We start from the raw sequence: 21775 nt of genomic DNA, 5'->3' as shown, positions 1-21775 counted from the left end.
TCATTTAAACTCACTTTTTTTTTTAACGTGATGATTAAATTCCTTTCATGTTGAAAGTGAAAATGAAACACCTTTACAAAAATATCTTTGAAGAATCTGTATCCCTCTGAGAAAGAAGTAACTCCTTCCATGGTAAACCTCTGCGGCTCCAGGGAAGAAAAGCAACATTTACTGAGCACATCCTAACTGCCCAGCACCATGCTGAGTCATTTTGTGTGTCTTGTCTGTATTATTCATCCCATTTAATACCAGTAACACGGGCAGAAGTTTAGTGACTTGCCAGCATCCCATAGCTGGTAAGTCCCAGAGCCCAGCCTAGGCCATCATCATCTCATCCCAATGCCCTTGTTTTTCCTGTTGTAAGAAGTCCTGACAGCATCCATCAAGTGTTCTACTTTCAAGCCCTTTCTCCAGAAATTAAGTGCAGCATCAGAGATTAAAATTAGTTTTGCTGTGGTTAACTTTTTAGCCCTACTTCTGTGTCCTTGGCAGACACTCCTTCCTGGATGTATTAGATGCTGGTTCAGGTTAATGCTTTTGGATGATCTGCTTTGTGCAGAACATGGTCAGCTGCTCTAGGGTTGCCACTTAGGCCTGGGCACAAGCAAGTGCTCAAAGATGCCATCCCCTTGACTAGAAAGGCTGGGGAAAGCCGCCTGGGGAGGTAGCAGCTGAGCTGAGCCAGGATAGAATGAGAGAGTTCGGTAGGCACGTGATAGTGGGGAAGGGCATTTCAGGCAAAGGGAACAGCATATGCGAAGGCTGGGGGAGCAACTGGAAATAATGAAGCATGGCAGGAGGCCAGAGTTTTTAAGGGGAAAATGGTAGGAGATAAAAACTAGAAAGATATTCAGGAGCCAGAACATAGAAGTTACTCAGTTTTGTACCAAGAAGTTCAACTATCATCCCTAAAGGCAGTGATGAAAACCTCAATGTTAGCAGATGAGAATTTACGTGTAGCTTGATTACATGAAACCCTTATTTCAGTAAGGGTTCTCTGCCAAAGGTGTGAACCTTAAAAAACTTTGGAACGTGTAGAATTTCACTAATCACTTTGAAGGCCGGTTCTGACAAGGATGTATTGTTACCATTGAGTGTTCATATTAAGCTGGAAAGACATACATGGATCCCAAAATGTGCCCTCAAAGTTCTTAGTCATGCTTCATTCTTACCTTCTAAGTGAGCATCTGCTGCTCTGTGCTGGGCCCACTATGATGTGGGGATGAGAGACCGTCCTCGTCCTCAAGGACCTCTTCCTTTCCTGGGGAGAGAGCAGCGCAGGTAACGTGTATTAAGAAATAATCTGGGGCTTCCCTGGTGGCGCAGTAGTTGAGAGTCCACCTACCGATGCAGGGGACACGGGTTCGTGCCCCGGTCTGGGAGGATCCCACATGCCACGGAGCGGCTGGGCCCGTGAGCCATGGCCGCTGAGCCTGCGCATCCGGAGCCTGTGCTCCGCAACAGAAGAGGCCACAACGGTGAGAGGCCCGCGTACAGCAAAAAAAAAAAAAAAGAAATAATCTTCCGCAGAGGTTAAAGAAGCTTCCAGCAGGGTAGAGGACATTCTGAACACAGACACAAACGGGGCTCCTGAGTGGAAGCGCTCAGACAGGAAATCGCGTCGCTTGGTAGTGAGAGCAGGAGTGTCGGCACCTGGACCTGATCCCACTTCTGACACTTAGTAGTTGCGTCAGCAGCTTGGGCAAGTTCCGCCCTCGCTCTGGGCCTCAGCTCCTCCTTCGCGATGGAGGAGAGACTTGAGGTGCTTACCCGCTCGTTCGGGTTGCTGTGAGGGTGTAGGTGAAATGCGGCGTCAGGTGATGGTCGCTCAGCAGATGTCAGTGCTCGTTGTCAGTTCAGGGTGAGATGACACCCCCGTCTTAACGTGTGTGGTAGGAGAGTGCTTTCCGAATCCGTCGTCCGTACCACTCATTCAGCATCCTGTGTTTCAAGTGTGTAGGGACCCAGGGATCTTTTGGAAACTGGAAGAAACCCTGCTGACTGTCCTCTGGCCTTTATTTCTCTCATTAGTATCCAGTCGGACTTCATGATATTCCACTGGCAAACGTGTCTCTCTGTCTCTTTCAAATTCAAATATGGCACAACCAGGAAGAATTGTTCTGTGTATGACTCAGTGGGTTGGAGATGTAGCTGTTATCTGCAGTGTCCATGTGACACCTGCTAGCACGTGTCAAATTGTGCCTGTAGTTTGTTTATTGGTACATCTTTATAAAATACTGAAATTAGTTTTATAAGTTTCATATACATATCTGGGTAGAGAGTAAATACGTATCTATGAAAATTTTCAGATTTTTCAGGTAATTATGGTTCATTTCTCTTTTCACACTGCTGATAAATCTCTGATGTTTTCCATTGTAGTTTCTTTCAAGATGGCTTGAAGACAGCTGATAAATTGAAACAGTACATTGAAAAACTGGCTGCTGATTTATATAATGTAAGTTCTTTACAAAATACCTGCACTTTAACTTGCTTTTATAGATAAATATCAGTAAATCTGAAATCTGTATTAGAAGAGCATTAAAGAAAAAAGAAGACAAGATGAAGTGATGTGTCAGCATAAATCTAGGGCCAGTAAATGTTTTTTTGTGGTTTGTTTTGTTTTGTTTTTCTCGTTTAACTCAGAGACATCATCACTTGTCAGATATTCCAGAGTAGTTTCTGGGACATAGCTGGAGCAGGGTAGGGAGTAGATGGATAGCCATTGGTTCTGAATGGCTCTCCGTGCTGGGTTCAGTAGCATCACATATGAGTGCCCTTTGGTCAGCAGTTGCAGAAGGAAATTTTTATCCTGGAAGGAAAAAAATTAAGTGACTGTCTCTGAGTAAGCAGGTTTATGAATTTTTTTTTTTGCTTGCTTGTTTGTTTTCTATTTCCTCTCCTTTTTTCCCCTACTGTCTAGGTTTTGCTTTTAGAATAGGAGAATCAAGAGGAAAACTTTTTTGAGAAAAAAACTAATTGCATATGAGAAATCTCAAGTTTGGTCTTCATGAACCGCTTGGCAGTGAATAATATTAAAAGTATATATTTTAGGAGTGTAACTATTGATACATGTGTTCAAATAAGGTTTTAGAGTTACACATGATACCTTATATTCTAATAGAACTTTTCTGATTTATCTTTGAAAAGTTAACATGGTTCAGGTTGCAGTTAAGTTCCAAGTGATTAATAAGAAAAGCAGCATCAGTCCCTTCCCTTCATGTAAACTTTGTAAACTTTCATATATGCATTAGCTCTTGGGATTCTGGTCATTCTTAGGATTGCCTTCTGGCCCATTCAGTCACATCGTTATATTGATATTTCCACTGCCACCCTTTGAAATACCAGAAGCAAATAACTCAATGTTATTTCTTAACCTTTGTTTAAAATAGTCCTTCAGAGCTAATTGTCTAGCCTAGATGTATTATTTAATAAGAAAGCATGTTGCATTATTCACTAATTTCAAAACTCACTGGTACTTTAAGAAGATGAGAAAATTGTGCCTCTCATATCAAAAATGAGACCGTGTGAAGGACTTTAATAAGGAAATCGACTGTATAATTGAATTGTTTGATGAGTAGTATACATTTGGATGAATTAAACTCTGCTCATAAATGTATAAGAGATAAGTGATAGAAGAACTGTTTTTCTCTCATAGATAAAACAGACCCAGGATGAAGAAAAGAAACAGCTGACTGCACTCCGAGACTTAATAAAATCCTCCCTTCAACTTGATCAGAAAGAAGTAGGTGATCTGTGTGTTTCCAGCAGGGCTAACTGTGTAAGCAGGGCCGTTTGTGATAGCCTTTGTGTTTCCTGATCTCCAGAACAAGCATAGTGAGAACTTCCTGCTGGGGGGGGGGGGCGGGGGCAGATGAGACGTAAGACACAGTGCGTACCTATCGTACCAAACACAGTAGGAACGGTCTTTGGGCTCCTGTTCCCTCCTTATAAAAAAAGATAACCCTCACCCCCAACTCCATGACCAGGTTTTCCATCCTGCCTTTAAGGTGTGTGCTTCAGAAGAGCATCCTCCCAGGTGTTGATGTACATAGCTCAGTTCCTCTTAGATCATCCCTGGTTTTCCAGACAGCCAAAAAGGGCTGTCTCATTTTGCCAGAGAAATAGAGAAATATTTTGATACAGATTCCTATAGATGTTTTGCCCCACAGTTAGGAAAATTAAGGTTGAGATAGTCTTTGAATGCTGAAATGGAGTTATACGGTGCCTGGTAGGTGTTAGATGAATGCAGTACAAATGCTTAATTATTAATCTCATCTGTTCATTTGTTTGGTGAAACATCTAATGAATACTTACTGTGTGCTGGCAACTCTTCTGGGCATTAAGCTTGAGTCCCTTCTGTCAAGGATCTCATTGTCTAGTAGGTAATAGAGAGAGTCAGCCATGTGAACACGTGGCCGGACCTAAAGCGGTATTGATGCTGTAAGACAGAGATTGGGAGGAGGTGTGCCGGGAAAGAGAGGAAACAAAGAGTGTCAGGAGTGAGAAGCTGCCCGGCACATTCAGCAGGCCACAGCAGCTTGGGGCAGGGTGGGTGGAGGAGTGAGAGATGCCGCTTCTGAGGTGAAAACCCAGACCGGATTGTGGAGAACCTTGGATGCACACTAAAGGGAATGGACTTCATAGGAAGGGCACATTAAATAGTGAGCACCGTTTGTTGCATGGGAGAAGGTAAACATTTGCCTGTTTATGTTACAAATTTATTATGGATTCAATTTAAGTGCAGTATTTAAATGCAATATTTAATCATAATCACACAAGATACAGCATTTTTCATGTCAGTTCCTCATCACATTATCTCACAATTGCAAACTATCTGTAAATCCCTAAAATTTCCAAAAGGGGTTCATGAGTCCAAGGCAAAAACAAAGCAAACCCCCTCAAACATGGGAAGCCCTGCTTCAGCAACACTAATGTTAAAGCAATCTTGAGGGTTCTCTTGACTCAGTGATTATAGCCCTCCACCCTCCTGCCTCCCCAGATCCAGTTTTATATACACGTTGGGTCTTCGTACAGCGAGAGGGGTCTGTAGCCCTGTGACACCGAGTGCCTGCTGACCTGTGGGCAGGGAGGTGTGTAGTAGGCATCGGCGGGCAGGGAGGTATGAGGACTGTGTACCCACGTCCCCTAGTCTCAGCAGTGTCTGCACCTGTGCTTTGAGGCCTCTTAGAAGGTGCTTACTGCTGGTCCTAGGAGAAGCTGTCTCCTTGAATGACTTCTCAGTGTAAGAGCACTAGAAGGACCCAGATAGAGGGGTAAGAGGTAGATCCCTGCCTGGGGAGAAAACTGCGAGGTTTTGAACTGGCAGATATATGCTTAAGCACTTCCTACCTTTGTTTTGTCACACGGGATTACCTCCTTCCTGTGTGAGGAAGCTTTGTTGGGGAAAAAAAAGACTATTACAGTCCCTTTTTTGCTTTGCATAGAGACTGGCGTATTCTGGTCGCGCTAGCTAAAGGCCGCAGTTGCATATAAGCCTCCTATGAACATGAGGAAATGCACGTGACTTATTGTAATTCCACCCCAAATTAATAAATGATGTTTTCATTAGCACCGTGTCCAGAGTATTTTGCAAGTAAAATGGGTCTTTCACAGCATGCCTGTCCCATTCTCCTGCTGTTTATCATCCCTTATCACAAAATATGTTTAGAAGGTAATGGTTTTTAATGCCTTATTAAATATGGAAGGAGATTGTCCACCAGCGTTCTTGCCATAGCGTGACTGTTTGAGAAGAGTGTAACGTGCTCTAAGAAGGGACCTGAGAAATTTAAATCACCCATCAAATCATTCAGCCTCCTCACCCCCACCAGGTTCAACCTGACTCCATTAAAGGAAGCTTCAAGAGTTTGAGCTCTATTAACACACATACACTACCAAATGTAAACTTATTTGTAGTGAGGTGGATGGACCTAGAGTCTGTCGTAGAGAGTGAGGTAAGTCAGGAAGAGAAAAACAAATACCGTGTGCTAATGCACATACATGGAATCTTAAAAAAAAACGGTACTGATGAACCTAGTGGCAGGGCAGGAATAAAGACGCAGACGTAGAGAACGGACTTGAGGACACAGCAGGGGAAGGGGAAGCTGGGACAAAGTGAGAGAGCGGCATGGACATATATACACTACCAAACGTAAGGTAGATAGCTAGTGGGAAGCAGCCGCAGAGCACGGGGAGATCAGCTCGGTGCTTTGTGATGACCTAGAGGGGTGGGATAGGGAGGGTGGGAGGGAGGCTCAAGAGGGAGGGGATATGGGGATATATGTACACGTGTAGCTGATTCACTCTGTTGTACAGCAGAAACTAACACACCATTGTAAAGCAATTATACTCCAGTAAAGATGTAAAAAAAAATTATATAAGCACAATTAAATTATATTAAACAAAAGTAGTAAATTAAAAAAAAAAGAATTTGAGCTCTAAGTAGGATTTTTGGTAGGAACTATTTTTAGGGTTGAAAATATTTTATTTTTAATGGTGCTATCCATAAATCATTCCAAAAACTTCATCTTTTTATTTGAGTCTCAGCTCGTCATAGTTTGCAAACTATCTGTGTTTTACTCATCTCTCCTTTCACAGTATCCAGTACATTGCCTGGCACCCCAGAACTACTCAATAAATATTTAGTAAGATGAAACAGAAGGAATTTTTTGCCCACTCCATTCATACCTTACCTTAGAAATTTGAAGTTTCTATAAATAGAGGTTTAGTTTTAAATTGGATGCCAGAAACATTTATAACCCATTAAGTCAGTGAGGGTGTTAATTGCTTGCAGTTTTAAAAGAGTTGAGGTTTTACTCCTTAATAATGCATTTTATATGTTAATAAGGTTTTCTAATAAGAAAGTAAAGTAATTAGTACTGCTAATAGAGAATGGGAAATTGAACTAAAAATAATACTATAGTTTCATTCTGTAGTTTACATCTCTTGGCTCACATCATGGATTTTTGCCAAGGTTTTACTTTAAGTTCACTATTTGAGTTTTAAATCGTTTACCTGAAGTGAGTTTCGCGTTTGCATTTCTCTTTCCTCAGTACAAGTTGATTTCTCTTGTGCTGTCAAAGGATTCAGAACCTATTTCATTCCTTCAGTTGTGTTTTATTTTGTTTACTTATTAAGTGTTAACCATTCTCCAAGGTTTATTTTCTCAAAAAAGAGACTCCTCTTTTCATTTATCTGGAGCGCCCTGCTAAGCCATCATTTCTCCAAGGACAGAGATAATCATTTGTGTGACTTTCTTAGGCCATAAAACTCATTACTAGTTAGTTTAGGATTGTTCATGCTACCTCTGAATCACTGCTTCCTTCCTGCTTGCTTTAGTGGAATAGGCTTCTGAGGCCAAAGCCTAGGCTTCAGCCACTTTATTCACCTTTAAAACCACATTTGTCTGATATAAAGCAAGGTCTACTCAATCTTTGTTATTCAGAAATGAAAGTTAATTTAGGCTAGTAGTAAATATATGTAAGGAATGTCTTAGTAGTAAGCTTACAGAATATAATAGTTTTCATAAGCTGTCAGCATCTGAATCCTTATTTTTTTAAAAAGGTAAGTACTTTTATTTTTTTAACTTAGGCTTTCAACATTGTAAATTGACTATATTCCAGTAAAAATTAATTTAAAAAAAAACCCCAAAACTTAGGCTTTTATTTTAAAGGTTAGCAAACCAGTTAAGATGAGAGATGCATAGTTTTAAAGCATTCAGACAGATAGGAATTATGTGAGCAGATAAAGGGAAGTTTGGTTCAAAGAAAAGCATTCCAAGGAAGAGAGTTATCTTAATGAGAATTGATATCAAGGAGATTTTAGATTTTGCCTTTAATGTTCTGGAGAGGTATAGCTGTGGCAAAGATCCCTAACTCTAGGTTGATAGTTAAGTGATTTTCATGTGATTTCATTGGGTTAAAGCAGGAGCTCTGTGGATTTCATTTATCCTGGCCTCTTATTTTGTCCCATGGCTCAGACCTCTACCACCTGATCTAGTTTTCTATCCTGATTGTTCTTTATTAGTATTATGGCCACATTGCTGCCTCCTTGAAAAAACCCCATGTGTCACTACTGTTGTATTGGGGGCTGTCACTAGAGGCACTGGTAGAGGCAGGCTATCTCTGCCTACTTGGTGTGTGGTGCAGGTCCTCGGTCATAGTTCCATCCAGAAAGTACCTGTCAGGGAGGGCAGAGTGGGCCAAATTACTCTGAGTTCAAGGCTGTGGACCCTGGTTAAAAGTAAACACGGAGGGGAATTTTTCAAGATTGCTATGCCCCACTTCTCCCCAGGTGATTAAACTTGTCCAATGAGATGTTTCAGCTGGAGGGAATCTGGCCAGTTAAAGACAAAGAAATTACTCAGATTAAGAAAATGAAGAGTTTGTAACCTCTTTTGTCTGAGTCAACTTGCCTGGTACAGCGTGCGCTTAGCTCTCAGCTACACCTACATGAGAGAGTGGGACGGTGTGGGTTCCGAGGGGGAGCTTCCATCTCTGAGATGGGCTGCGTTCCAGTGTCCTCAGCATGTTCACCCCGCCTGGTTTTTAGGGAGTGTTGGGGACATGCTTTTGAACAGTGAATTCATCACGTGTAGAATAGCCCTACAGCGGTGCGCTGTCCTGCAGATTTTCCTGCAGCTATTATTAACATTAATATGCATTCACCGAGCACATGCTGTTTGGTCCAGAGGATCCTGAATGCCAGAAAGAGGCCATCCTGGCCTGGAAGGCAGGCCGTGCACAAGCCGTCAGTAAATAATGGCTGCTTCAGCTTTCTGTCACTTCACCATTGAGTTGCAGCTTATGAACTGGATATTTTTATTAAATTCTCTTCACTTGGAAAAGAAAGGATCTTCTTACAATTTGTTGCTCTTTTTAGATTTTCTAAGTAATGAACTGGGTTTCACTGAGGTGTTGATTCCCTTTACACACACACACTTTGAGGTTTGTCAACCCTTCAGTCTTGGTGAAATGTGTACCTCATGCTCTTCCATTCAGCTTTTTTTTCTGTTCTCAAATGACCTGAAATGAAACTTGATAAAGATATTTTATTGTCCCGTCACCCAAAGTTTATCATGACTCTAAAGGGTGTGTGTGTGAGAGAGAGAAATCTGATATTAATTATCTTTACAATGATATTTTCTCTGTTACAAAAAGTGCTTAAATTATAGACAATAAGACTGTCAATGAAACTAACTGTATTTTCAACTGTTCTGCCTTTTTTTCTCTTGCTTTTGCCCTTCCTGATCGAAGTCTAGGAGAGTAAGTCAATGCTTTCTGTGAGAATGTATTGTCGTACCTCTGTGTCTAAAGCCCCATGTTCTCGTTCTACGGTTCGCCATTGTTAGTTTATTTCTTGCATTTCCACAGTGTAATGGCTGCGTCTGGTCACGCAGTCTTTAGAAACGAGGGGGAGCATCAGTGGATGTTAAGTCAAGCTTGTTTGCGTCTGTGTTGTTCTGTCAGCCTTTGTCACCCTGTCACCACGCCATACACTTTGCCCTGCCTTAGAGTCATCTTTTTAAATTAAAACATGGTTATAGGTATATTTTTGCAGAGCCCTAGTAAGTTACAGAACAAGAATTTTATAGCAATTCTTAGTTCCTCACAGAGGAGGTGTACTTTTCTTTGGGGGTATTTAAGCAGAACATGGGAGGCAAAGGAGGGGTGCCTGAAAGAAGATCTCTCGGGATGCATGAGCTTGTCTTGTGGCCCACTTCGGTTCCTCCAGCCCTTCCTGTGCTCACCTCTGCTGCCAGTGTAGACAGGTTTGAGTCATAGACCCGTCTGTCGCTGCACTGTTGGTTTGAAGTCGAGCTGGCTTCTGAACTAGACATAGGAGATCTCTACCCCAGGCCTCAGCTCTGCCTCGAGCTTGCTTGTGTCTCTGGCGGTCGCTTACCTGCCCAGTTTCCGCCTCTAGAATAAGGACAAGGACCCGACAGCTCTCAGAAGTTCAGTTCTCTGAGCTCCAGACCAATGGGCAAAGGCTCCACGGCAGAATAGAGTCAAGGATTTGAGAACTGTCTCCGGCATTTGTCTAATCTGTGGTTTCTCCTCTCTAGGATTCCCAGAGCCGGCAGGGAGGATACAGCATGCACCAGCTCCAGGGCAACAAGGAGTACGGCAGTGAGAAGAAGGGGTACCTACTGAAGAAAAGCGATGGGTACGTGTACAGCCAGCCTGGGGTCCTGTGTGCGCTTAGCGTACTTACGGGTGTTAGTAACCTAGGAACCTGTCCCAGCCTCTCAGATAGGGAAACGTACTTACAAGGTTTCCAGTGCACCAGCCTCAGACCTTTAGCACGCTGCTTTCCTCAGTAAGTCTGAGATTTAACCTGCTGTCTCCAGAAGCAGCAGTGATTGTTCTGCGGTCCCTAAATGGCACCTGCGACTTGGGACGTGCAATTTGAGGAAGGCAAGCACTGAGTCGAACTTGAGCACACGGCTCGCTGACTGCATGCTCGCCCACCTCTCTGGTTTTTCCACTGTGGTTTTCTCTGCCAGATGCCCCCCCTGGCCGTGCAGACCCCAACCCTGAGAGTCAACCCTGACTCCGCTCTTTCCTCTAGCATCACAGCCAGCCTGACGACAAGCTCCTCCGTTTCTATTGGGTGGGCCAAAAAGTGCCTTTGCTTTGTAAGTGAAAATAGAAGACACATTTTTCATTTTCACCAAGAACTTTATTAAACAACGTATTCACCCTTTTGTTCCACTGCCTTCTGCCATTTTTCAGGCAACTTCATAATTCCATCTTCCCAAAACTTTGTATCTTTTTGAGCAAAGAGCTGTTCCAGATGCCTTTTACAGTCTTCCAGGGATTGAAGTTTTTTCCATTAAGAGAATTTTGTAAAGACCTAAATAAATTGAAATCTGAAGGTGCAATGTCTGGTGAATACAGAGGATGAATCAGAACTTCCCAGCCAAGCTGTAACAGTTTTTGCCTGGTCATCAAAGAAACATGCGGTCTTGCGTTATCCTGATGGAAGGTTATGCGTTTTCTGTTAACTAATTCCAGACGCTTTTCATCAAGTGCTGTTTCCAGTCGGTCTGGTTGGGAACAGTAGTTGTTGGAATTAATGGTTTGGTTTTCCGGAAGAAGCTCATAATAGAGGACTCCCTTCCAATCCCACCATATACACAACATCACCTTCTTTGGATGAAGACTGGCCTTTGGTGTGGTTGTTGGCAGTTCATTTCGCTTGCCCCATGATTGCTTCCATTCCACACGATTGTACAGTATCCACTTTTCATTGTCCATCACAATTTATTTTAAAAGCGGAATGTTTTCCTGACATTTAAGTAGAGAATCACATGTAGAAATACGGTTAAGAAGGTTTTTTTCACTTATCTTATGTGGAACCCCAAGCATCAAAGTGATTCACATAACCAGGCTGGTGCAAATAAATTTCAAGGCTTGATACGGATATTTTGAGTATGTAGCTATCTCCCGTGAGGTATAATGTTGATTGTTCTCAATTAATGTCTCAATTTGATCTCTGTCAACTTCAACTGGTCTACCCGACAGTGGAGCATCGTCCAGCGAGAAATCTGCAGCATGAAACTTCGCAAACCACTTTTGACGGGTTCGATCAGTCACAGCACCTTCTCCATACACTGCACAAATCTTTTTTTGCATTTCAGTTGCATTTTTACCTTTCTTGAAATAATAAAGCATAATATGCTGAAAATGTTGCTTTGTTTATTCCACCTTCAATATTAAAATGGCTACGCAAAAATTCACCAATTTTGATAAGTCTTTTTTTAAATGCATGCTGATATGACAGCTGTCCCATGCAGTCTAACAAAATTGTTTCCAATGAAGTTAAAGACAACTAAGTGCTACTAGAACCATCTTATGGGAAAAACCGAACGAACCTTTTGGCCAACCCAATAATGAGAAGTTATACATGACTTGCCGCCTCTGCAGCCCTGCGCTCAGATGAGCACCATCACCTCTCCTGGACTATTTTGGTGGCCTCCTAACGGGTCTCTCCGTCACTCACTCATCCCTTCTCCGGTTCATCTCCACACAGCACGTTGGGCTGTTCCCAAAGCCATTCCCCACCTCTCTCTCCAGCCTCATTTGTGCCATTTTCTCCCCTGGTCCTTCCACACTTGCCCTCTTTCTGTTGCTTGAACAAATGATTCTGTTTCACAGTAAGTAGAAACTTGATTATTTGCTTTACTAATTATCATCCTTTAAAAGAAAGTTTCTTGTTTTCTGATTGTTTGTGGATGTGTGCCTCCTTGGCTTTATCTAAGACATGTAGATTTTCATTTTGTTTTAATTTGTTTGTTAAAATTGCAACTATTTCTCCTTCACGTTTCTGGGATCACTGTCAGGTTTGCTCATCATTCTTCCCATGCATTCAACAGATACTTCTGGGAGTCCTACATGCCAGGCACTGTTGTAGACACTGGGACTGTAACATTGAAACTATAACATTGAAAGTCCTTATCGTTATAGAGCTTACATTCTCAACGGGGAGACAGGTGATAACGAAGGAAATATGTTTATACATATACGTATATGCCTGTAGAAAACTTAGAGTGCTGTTTTATAGGCCTGAAATTTTAACATGATTAGATGATAACAGAACTACCTTAAAGCAGTTTGCTTTTTCAATCAAGAGTGTGCTTTAGAAATCTGTTTATGTAGGTCTGCACATATGTAGTTGTTTTCTTCTTTTAAGCTCCTACATAATAATACTCTGTAGTATGAATGTAACTGTAATCATTTATTCATTCCTCCTATTAGATTTCTATTGTTTCTGTTGTTTCCCATTTTCACTATCAAAAACGGTGCTATAAAGAGCATCCTTGTGCATGCCTACTAGTCTGAATTACCCTCCACCTGGGATAATAAAAGGCAACCAGAATTTTCTGGTGTGTGTGGTTTTGGGTTTGGGGTTGGGGTTTTTTGGTAATGACTGTTATGCATCATAACTGTGTTATGATAGTTACGTGAACCAGGTACCGTATCAGCTTGTGTTTGACTCCCTCCTTAGGATCCGGAAAGTGTGGCAGAGGAGGAAGTGCTCCGTCAAGAACGGGATCCTGACCATCTCCCACGCCACAGTAAGTGTGTCTGGTAATTTACCAAGCTGTGTCTGTGACTGCCTTCTGGCCACGTGGGCTGGAAAGCAAACACATGCTGTAACCAGCCGTGAAAATTTCCCCAGGTGCCTTTAATGGATGGATTAGGTCAGGGGGGTTAGGCTATTCCTTGACAAAAGAAATGGGTCCTTTCTTCCTGCTTCATCTCTTGCTCCGCCAGAACTTTTTGTCTTCTGCGCCCTCAAACTGAATCAGGTGTTCTTTTACTTTATAATCTCATCTCTGGGGAAGTATTACTGGTGGTTCTGAAAAACCTAAAGTGTTCTGAATTATAAAGATGGCAGAGGGTGTTGTGTTCTATACATGAAAAAGTAACGTAGGGAATGAAACAATACGTGTTACACTGTTCAATCTTTTTTTTTATTGTTACTATTTATTTAAATTACTCAAAAAGTCCCTCAATATGCTAAAGGATTAAAACATATATAAATAAAACAGTGGCATACTAAAATTGCCTCAGTTATGACTCCCCTTATTTTGGGAATAAAGGCAATCTAATAGGAAGTGGAAAATAATAAAGCCAAGTTACTAACATTTACATTCTGTTTCCCTTCAGATTGTTGTATACCTATATATTATGTAGTTATACTTACAGTCTATCAGAATTTTTATTTTTATGCTTCGTATCACCCATTTCCAACTAAAAGTTCCAGTATCGACAAAATCCCTATACTTGTCAAAAAGGTTCAGTCTTGGTGGTAGTCAAAGACACGCACAGTAAAACCAGGAATTACTATTTTGCCCTTTTAAAAATAGCAAAAAAAATTTTTTTGATCTTAAAGATGCAATTATCATGGAAGACGTGACAAGTAGGAATGGAAACAGCAAAGTGTAGCAAGAGTCTTGACAGAGGTGCCTGCAGTTTAACCCAGTGATCCCAGCTTGGAGAGGCTTGTAGTTAGAGCTCAGTATCCCGTGCCGAGTGATACTCTTCAGTTCTGTAAGCAGTTCACTGCTAGCAGGATAGTAGAAACAAGGGATGAGCATGTATTACACTGGTTTAGATTTACCTCTGTGGAGGAGGAAAGGAAGTGCCACTTATTAAGCACTTCCTCGTGCCAGATACTTCATAAAGTTTATTTCATTTAGTCCTCCCCACAGCCCACGTGGTATTATAATCTTCATTTCACAGCTGAAGAAAATAAGGCACAAAGAAGCACCATGACTTGGCTGGTAACTGGCAGAGTTGGAAACTCAGGCTTGGGTCTGTCTAGCATTGGGCCTTACGCCCTTCCAGGCTGCAATCTCCCCAGGGCACTTAATCAGGTCCTGTTCGTCTTCCTTCAGCTCCACAACAGACCTTGACACAGAATGTGGTCGGTACACACCTGTGGCCAAACCCTTCCAGGTAGTTGGCTATACATGCATCTTAAAAATTATTGGCCTTTATGCAACTTGAGCAGTTATGTCACCTCTGTCCTTTGCCTCCTGCAGAAACCTTGGGCTGATTCCTTAGAGGTCTTCAGCTTCCCTCAGACAGCCCAGCTGAGATTTTTTAACTATCATGCCAGTTGGGACAAGCCACCCATCTGATACCAGAAATCCTGCTGGCGGACTTAGATCAGTCAGTAATTATCACTGAGGCTGTCTAACAGTTAGTCATTTATTCAGCAATGTTTTAATAAGCTTCCACTCTGCCATGTGCTGGACCAGGCATCAAAGATACACAGGTGGAAAATGAGAAAACTTTGACCTGCTCGTGTTTAATTCCATACACAATTAACCTTAGGAAACAAGTCCTATGAAGAACTTCTGACAGTAATAACATTAGTTGATATTAAGTAAGTACTTATCATGAGCCCAGTTATAGAAAATGCTTTATACAGATTACCGTATGTCATTGTTGCCACACGCTACCAGGTAAATCTGTTATTAAGAGGGTTTAAGTATCTTACCCAAGTCCCACAACTGGCAAATGCTAGGATTTCACTCTTAAAGCCTCTGTGAGGGCTTAATGGTTTGTTGGCTAAGGAGGGACTGACCCTACTCATTATTTTGGTGATTAAAATACTTGTGGGGCTGTGTCATAAAGGTTTCTGATCACTGTGTCATAAAGGTTTCTGATCACATGATCCAAGATGAGAACCACTTAAGGGAATAGATAACACTTCGTGAGTGTACCCCCTGGGCTGGGCACTCCTTGCTCTGAGCACATTACCACAGCCCGTCTTACATTATTATTAGCTTCTGTTAGTCCTATTCCATAGATGATGAAACCGTCTCCATTCTAGCCCTGTGTGACAGTGCAGGTTCCCACCATCTAACTTTGACTTTTCAAAAGCACTGCTGTCATCCCATCTCATCATCATTATCGTCCTGGTGGCTAATGTTTTTGGAATGCTTACCATGTGCCAGGCATCCACCAGCACTTTGATTAATGCGTGCTGACATTTAATCCTCAACAACCCTGAGTTAAAGGTGAGGTTGTTATCTCCATCTTACAGATGAGGGAGCCGGGGCTCAGAGAAGTTCACCTCCCGAGGTTACCCAGCTAACAAATGGCGCGGTTGGGAATCTGGTGCAGGCTGGGACTCCACACACCCGGACGTCAACTCTCCCTCACCTGCAACCCCAGTTCCTCCCCAGCGTGGGGTCCCAGGACACAGCCCTGAACCGGGGGTGCCTAAGAGTCAGTGTTTGCAAGAGGCATGTGCCTGTATGAGCCAGCTGGGATTCTCTGATGGCCCAAAACAGGACGTGACCCCTGAGCAGTGATTCATTATTATAAGGACAGTACAGTACAGCCAGCCCTGCAGTTTTGTGATCAGAACCTCAGTGTGGCCTGTCTTGAGTCAGGTATCCTATACTCTTGGGTAACTGCAAGGTGGACCTACCTCGGGTCGAGTCCCAAAGGCATCCAGGGTGGTCTTAGGCCTGCAGCAGTCAGAACAGTGCTCTTCAAGTCACTGGAGTCCCAAGAGACATTTCAGCTGCTGCGCTGTAAGGTATAGATGGAACATGTGGTCCTCAGTTGCCTGAATGTGATTGTGCCTGGCCTTCAAGTCACTTTCCTGAGCCCAACTCGTGTCTGATAGTGTCTGATCTTATTAGCTGAGTTAGGTGTAAGCAGTGTGACCCTGAGTTGGGTCTAAATCTTGTGCATGAGCAGACATAAAAACCAGAAAGGCCCCAGGGGAAATGTTAGGATTTCTCCACTCCCGGGAAGTATTCTTCAGGTTAAATGTACTAAAGTGAACATTTCCAGCCATTTGACTTTATGTGGATCCAGAGCTTTTAGTTAAAAATTTGCTGTGTGTGCCCTGTCTTCACGTTCTTCTTGCCTTGGATTTGTCTGGCTATGACGGTCCTCAGTAAGCATTCTTACAAGTTATGGAATGGCCTTATCCTATTCCATCGATTTGCTTCTCTTAAGAACCTGCTGTGGGAGATCACAAAGATGATCCAGTGAGTCAGCGGCACTGCTCACGTGTAGTTGACATGGCCTTGGGTGGTATGCTGAAAATAAAAACATACGTTCTCTTCCACCCTCCCTTTTTCTTTCCTGCCAAACACGTCATTGTGGCCAAGTCAGCTGTTTCTATGCTTCCTTAAGGCTCTAATCAACAGGAGACGTCACATCAGCGGCATTGTTTAGTGGCTAAGAGAATGGACTGTGGCATCTGTCAGATTTGAGTCTGAGTCCCAGCTTCGCCATTGACCGTGTGACCTTGAGAAAAATATTTAACTCCTAAAGGGGCTAGTAAGGATTAAATGAGATACCATGCTGTGTGGGGGCCACAGTTCCTTGCAGTTGTTGCTATTAGTGTTACCTCCTCAGATATTGCTGGCGGTACTGAAACCTATTGACAGTTAGTTAGCCTCTCCCGCTATAAACGTTGGAAATTGTGGGTCTACCTCTCCTGCCCCCGGAGCAGCCCAGAGGAAAATGGGATTCTCCACCTAATTTCTGACTGCCTCCCACTGGTCTGTGTTAACCTGTTCCCCACTTTTCATTGGCTTTAGGCCACACTTTTTTGCTGCCAGTTATATCACTTTGTAATCACATAACCTGCTCCCACAGAAAGATCTCTGTAGCCAGCTTTAGCTGGCTTTTCCAGGCTTTGCAAACACGACTGATCACTTAGAATCAGGTTGAAAGTCAAGGCCAGCACTTTTCTGGGAAAGCATATGGAATCCAGTGATCATTGGAAAAGTGGATAAACGAACTTTTTTGTCAGAAAATATAGGGCCTTTGTTTGGGACCCCTTAACACAGGGGAATTCCTCCTTCTTGAAGGGCCCCAGTCACTTTTGCAGGTTGCTCTTGTCAGGTTGACCAGGAAAGGGTCGGGTATGCATTTAGATTAATGAGCTGCGGTCTGTTGGCTTAACCACATATGCGAGACCTGCTCCAGGGGCCGTTCATCTCCCCAACTTACTGTTCTAGGAAGAAATCCACTTTGTGTACACCTGCAAGATTTGCTCCCATCCCTAGAAGATTTCATCTGCAAATTCATTGCTTCATGTACCTGTTCAAAGACATAATTTTTTTTTTAATTTACTGTTTAAAGTAATCCAGCACTTTGGGAATCAAATTCAGTGAGAATCTCTGAATCTGCTGTAACAGTAATATTGATAGTATCTAGTATCTGCTCAGCACAGCATATGATGCTTTCATTTCAAAATGCTAATTCTAACAAATCTATGGCAAACATTTTAGTCTGCCTCAAAGCTTAAGGATAAAAGTGTTTACATCAAACCACTGAACTATTACAAATAAATTTCTGTACCCTTGTATTATTTGCTTGTACTTTTTTTTTTAACTATAAGCATTATAGTATATAGTAAAACAAATTATCAAAGAAAGAAGGTATATGAATTATAGGTGAAATATTACTTTATTATAATAATCCTGAAAAATTAATTTCAAGAGTATAAGAAGCTTGGCTTCTCAAAAACCCTTCCTGAATTTATTAACCCCAGTGTCACATCCGGTTCAAATATGTGTTGGCAAGAGAAAGATGACTGCCATTTATTGAGCATTTAGAGCGTGCCCTGCACTCAGTCTTGTGCCTTCACCTGCAGGGGTGGCTCACGGTCTTCATTTTTCACTAGTCTGGAAGGTCTTAGGAGGTGGAAATTATGTCTTACTCACCTTTGAGTTCCCACTGACTAACACACTGCCTGACATGTAGTTAGTGCTCAGCGAATACTTTTTGAATGAAGTTGCATTTTGTAGATGAAGAAAGTAAGGCTCAGAAAGATTAAATCCCATGCCCAGGGTCACATAGTCTGTAAATAGCTGAACCAGTTTTCAAACCCCAAAGCCAGTTCTCTTTCCACTACATGATAGGCCTTTCCTCCGATGCCAGCTTGTTGTGAGGTCTTTGAAAGGTCTGTGAAGAATAGTTCTTTGGAATGAAACTCCTTACCTTGTTGTTCAGTCAATCCTAGGGTCTCAGGGCTTCCCTGGTGGCGCAGTGGTTGAGAGTCCGCCTGCCGATGCAGGGGACACGGGTTCGTGCCCCGGTCTGGGAAGATCCCACATGCCGCGGAGCGGCTGGGCCCGTGAGCCATGGCCGCTGGGCCTGTGCGTCCGGAGCCTGTGCTCCGCAACGGGAGAGGCCACAACAGTGAGAGGCCCACATAACGCAAAAAAAAAAAAAAAAAAAAAAAAAAAAAAAAAAAAAAAAAAAAAATCCTAGGGTCTCAGGGTAAAGACAGCTCTAAGGGCTTCCAGGCGGGAAGGAGAGGAGTCGGGGTCATGAAGATATTACAGGGGGTCCGTGAACTTATCTTTGAATCTGAAGACGGATTTTTTTTTTTTTTTTTTTTTTGCGGTACGCGGGCCTCTCACCGCCGTGGCCCCTCCCGCCGCGGAGCACAGGCCCCGGACGCGCACGCCCAGCGGCCATGGCTCACGGGCCCAGCCGCTCTGCGGCACGCAGGATCCTCCCGGACCGGGGCACGAACCCGCACCCCCTGCATCGGCAGGCGGACTCCCAACCACTGCGCCACTAGGGAAGCCCCTGAAGACTGATTTTTTAAAGTCATACATTCTTTAAATGCCTGCAGATGCTTTTATGATTAACACTGTAACAATCATTAAATTCATAGCCACTCGTTTCTCGACACTAAAAATGCTTTCAGTATCACACAGAAGTCCACTAAGGTTTGATTTTTACTCTAAAAGTTTGAGAATCCAACTGAACCGGACCAGGTGGAGCCTCTTTAGATGATTCTTGGTGGGCTGGACGTCTTAGAAGGATGAGATTAAGAGCATAGCCCTCTGAGTCAACCTGGAATTAAATGCCTCTTCAGCTACTTATTGTGTGTGGCTTTTAAGCTACTTAATTTTACTCCTCATTTGTTAAATAGGATAATAACAGTACCTGTCTTTCAGTGTTGTGAGAATTAAATGAGATGATGCATTTAAAGCTTTGTAGAGCCTGGACCCGACTAAGTATCTGGGAAACTTAATAATTAGTCTCATCATGTGGGTGAGCTGAGGTGAGGTGACAGCACCAGCACCGCACCGTGGGGCCAGACTGCTACGATTGGAGTCCAAATGACACCGAGTCCGTCACAGTACTGCCGGATTCATAGGTGTGTGTAAAGACTAAATGAGTTCATTGATTATAAGGAATTAGAACACAATGTGGGGCAGAGGTAGCACTAAATAATTGTCAGCTATTATTATTGCTATTACTATTATCTTCTTCCCTAGTATGTTAACATCTCAATTTAAATTTATTGGAATTCCTTTGTGTTGCTGTTTCCTTACCCCTCGAGGTACTTAATGAAGCCAGTTTAGGCACCTGTCCTCTCAGAGGAATTTCATTTCTTCCTATTAGAGGCGAACAGCACTCCTGACATCTCCAGGGCATTGCACTAAAGCAAGCATCTGATGTCTCTCTCCCTGTCCTTGGGCTCTTTAGACCCACGGACATTTTCCAAGGGCTGTTCTCTGTGCTATCCAGAGCCCTGAAGGTGACATTCAGCTGCGAGGGCTTCAGCAGATGCGCTGAAAGCCCATTCACAATGGGCTGCTCCCTGCCTCGAAGGCTGTTGAATAACCTGATTTCTGTGATTGGCCTCTGTTGCTTTCTGAGGCTATTCTGGACTCTGCCCAACTGCACGTCTTTAGTCCCATTGTCACTACAAGAAGAGACTACTTTCCTTACCCCCAGTGATTAGAAGCAGCGCCGTGAATTGTAAAAGAACAAACTTTGGAGCTAATTAGACCTGGGCTTAAACTCCTGAACAAGCTGTAGGACCTTGGGTAAGTTACTTAAGCCTTTGGAGCCTCAGTTTTCTCCAATGTAAAATGAGTATAATTTGCTCATTAAGATGTCTTATTCCTTTCTAAGCAGGCACAAGGCCAGGTACTACGGAAGCAGTGGTGAATTAGTGGCCCCTGGGCTCTTGGAGCCTGGGGTAAACAAAGGCTAAGTGCTGTAAAAGAAGTGAGCAGGTGCTGGGATAGGAAATAAGAGGGGCAGCCCCACTGGTGTGGGCAGGGAAGGCGTCTCTGCAGATGGCAGTGATCCTGCTCAGGAGCAGTCCCAGCAGAGCAAAGGGGACAGTCCAAAGTCCTGAGGGCAGAAAGCATGTTCTGAGAACCCAAGAGAAGCCAATATGGGTAGAATGGGATCACTTTCCTTACTCTCTTTCAAGAGTTATTTGGAGGTTTAATTAAACACTCTTTAAAAGGTATTGCTATCTGGGCTTCCCCGGTGGTGCAGTGGTTGAGAGTCCGCCTGCCGATGCAGGGGACAGGGGTTCGTGCCCCGGTCCGGAAAGATCCCACATGCCGCGGAGCGGCTGGGCCCGTGAGCCATGGCCGCGGAGCCTGCGCGTCCAGAGCCTGTGCTCCGCAGCAGGAGAGGCCACAACGGTGAGAGGCCCGCGTACCGCAAAAAAAAAAACCAAAAAACTATTGCTATCTAGATGCAAAAAAAAAAAAAAAGGGAGAGAATTCAAGGATGAACTTAAAAAATACTTTATAGTTGGTATAACAAAAATTCCAATTAAGCAAGAACCGTAAAAAATTTCTGTAGAGCGTCCTGAACCAGTGTTTTTAATTCGTATTTGAATTTCTCCCTCCTCCATTGGAATAATAATTCTCTATTTTATGTCCCTTCCATTGGCTTAAGTTGGTGCCATTTTCCTTCACCTCATCAGTCAGCCCCTCACCCCACTGCCCTGGTGACATGGAGCTCCCTCTCCTCCCCCACTTTTTTTTTAAACAGAAGACCAGAGTTGACTTTCATAAATCAAGTTCAAAATGCAGCCTCAGGTCCTAAGGCACTGGTGTTGAATTTTCTAAATAGTCACAGTGACCAGCAAAAAAACCACAGTTGTTCCACACAGATAATGTTATTTGGACATACAAATAAGCAGCACTATTTCCAAAACTCAGGGGGTCCCCGTGGAATATCTTTGTAGGCATCTGCCATATTGCAAATAACAGACCTGAAGACATTGACGTTTATTAGAGGGCTTCCCAAACTCAAGTTCCGTAAAACGTAAGTTTAGAAATCTAACTGGTTATGTTTTACAGGTTGTTTTTTCTTCTAAACAATATATTCAACAGCGATTTTTACTTGATTTGAATCCTGGAGAAGGAGCTTCTCCTTTTCACTGTTTGAATCCCAAGATTATGTATTAGCAGCATCGATACAGTGTATTCCTGATACAAACCCTTATCACTTCCATC

The 21775-nt window shown here is 43.0% G+C and overlaps 1 protein-coding gene across 1 annotated transcript in view; it reads left to right on the top strand.

The window, feature by feature from the left end:
* The window catches only part of ASAP1 (ArfGAP with SH3 domain, ankyrin repeat and PH domain 1), a gene marked incomplete at its 3' end in the record, with an annotated part of 309959 nt that overhangs the window by 228640 nt on the left and 59544 nt on the right, over positions 1-21775 (top strand). The window contains exons 10-13 of the mRNA XM_079722229.1: positions 2380-2455; positions 3656-3742; positions 10064-10164; positions 13009-13078. Coding sequence (XP_079578355.1) covers positions 2380-2455; positions 3656-3742; positions 10064-10164; positions 13009-13078 — 334 coding nt within the window. The remainder of the gene's footprint in view (positions 1-2379; positions 2456-3655; positions 3743-10063; positions 10165-13008; positions 13079-21775) is intronic.

This window comes from Hyperoodon ampullatus (genome assembly GCF_949752795.1).
Source record: "Hyperoodon ampullatus genome assembly, chromosome: 17".
Lineage (NCBI taxonomy): Eukaryota > Metazoa > Chordata > Mammalia > Artiodactyla > Ziphiidae > Hyperoodon > Hyperoodon ampullatus.
This window is presented reverse-complemented; position numbering and strand designations above follow the sequence as displayed.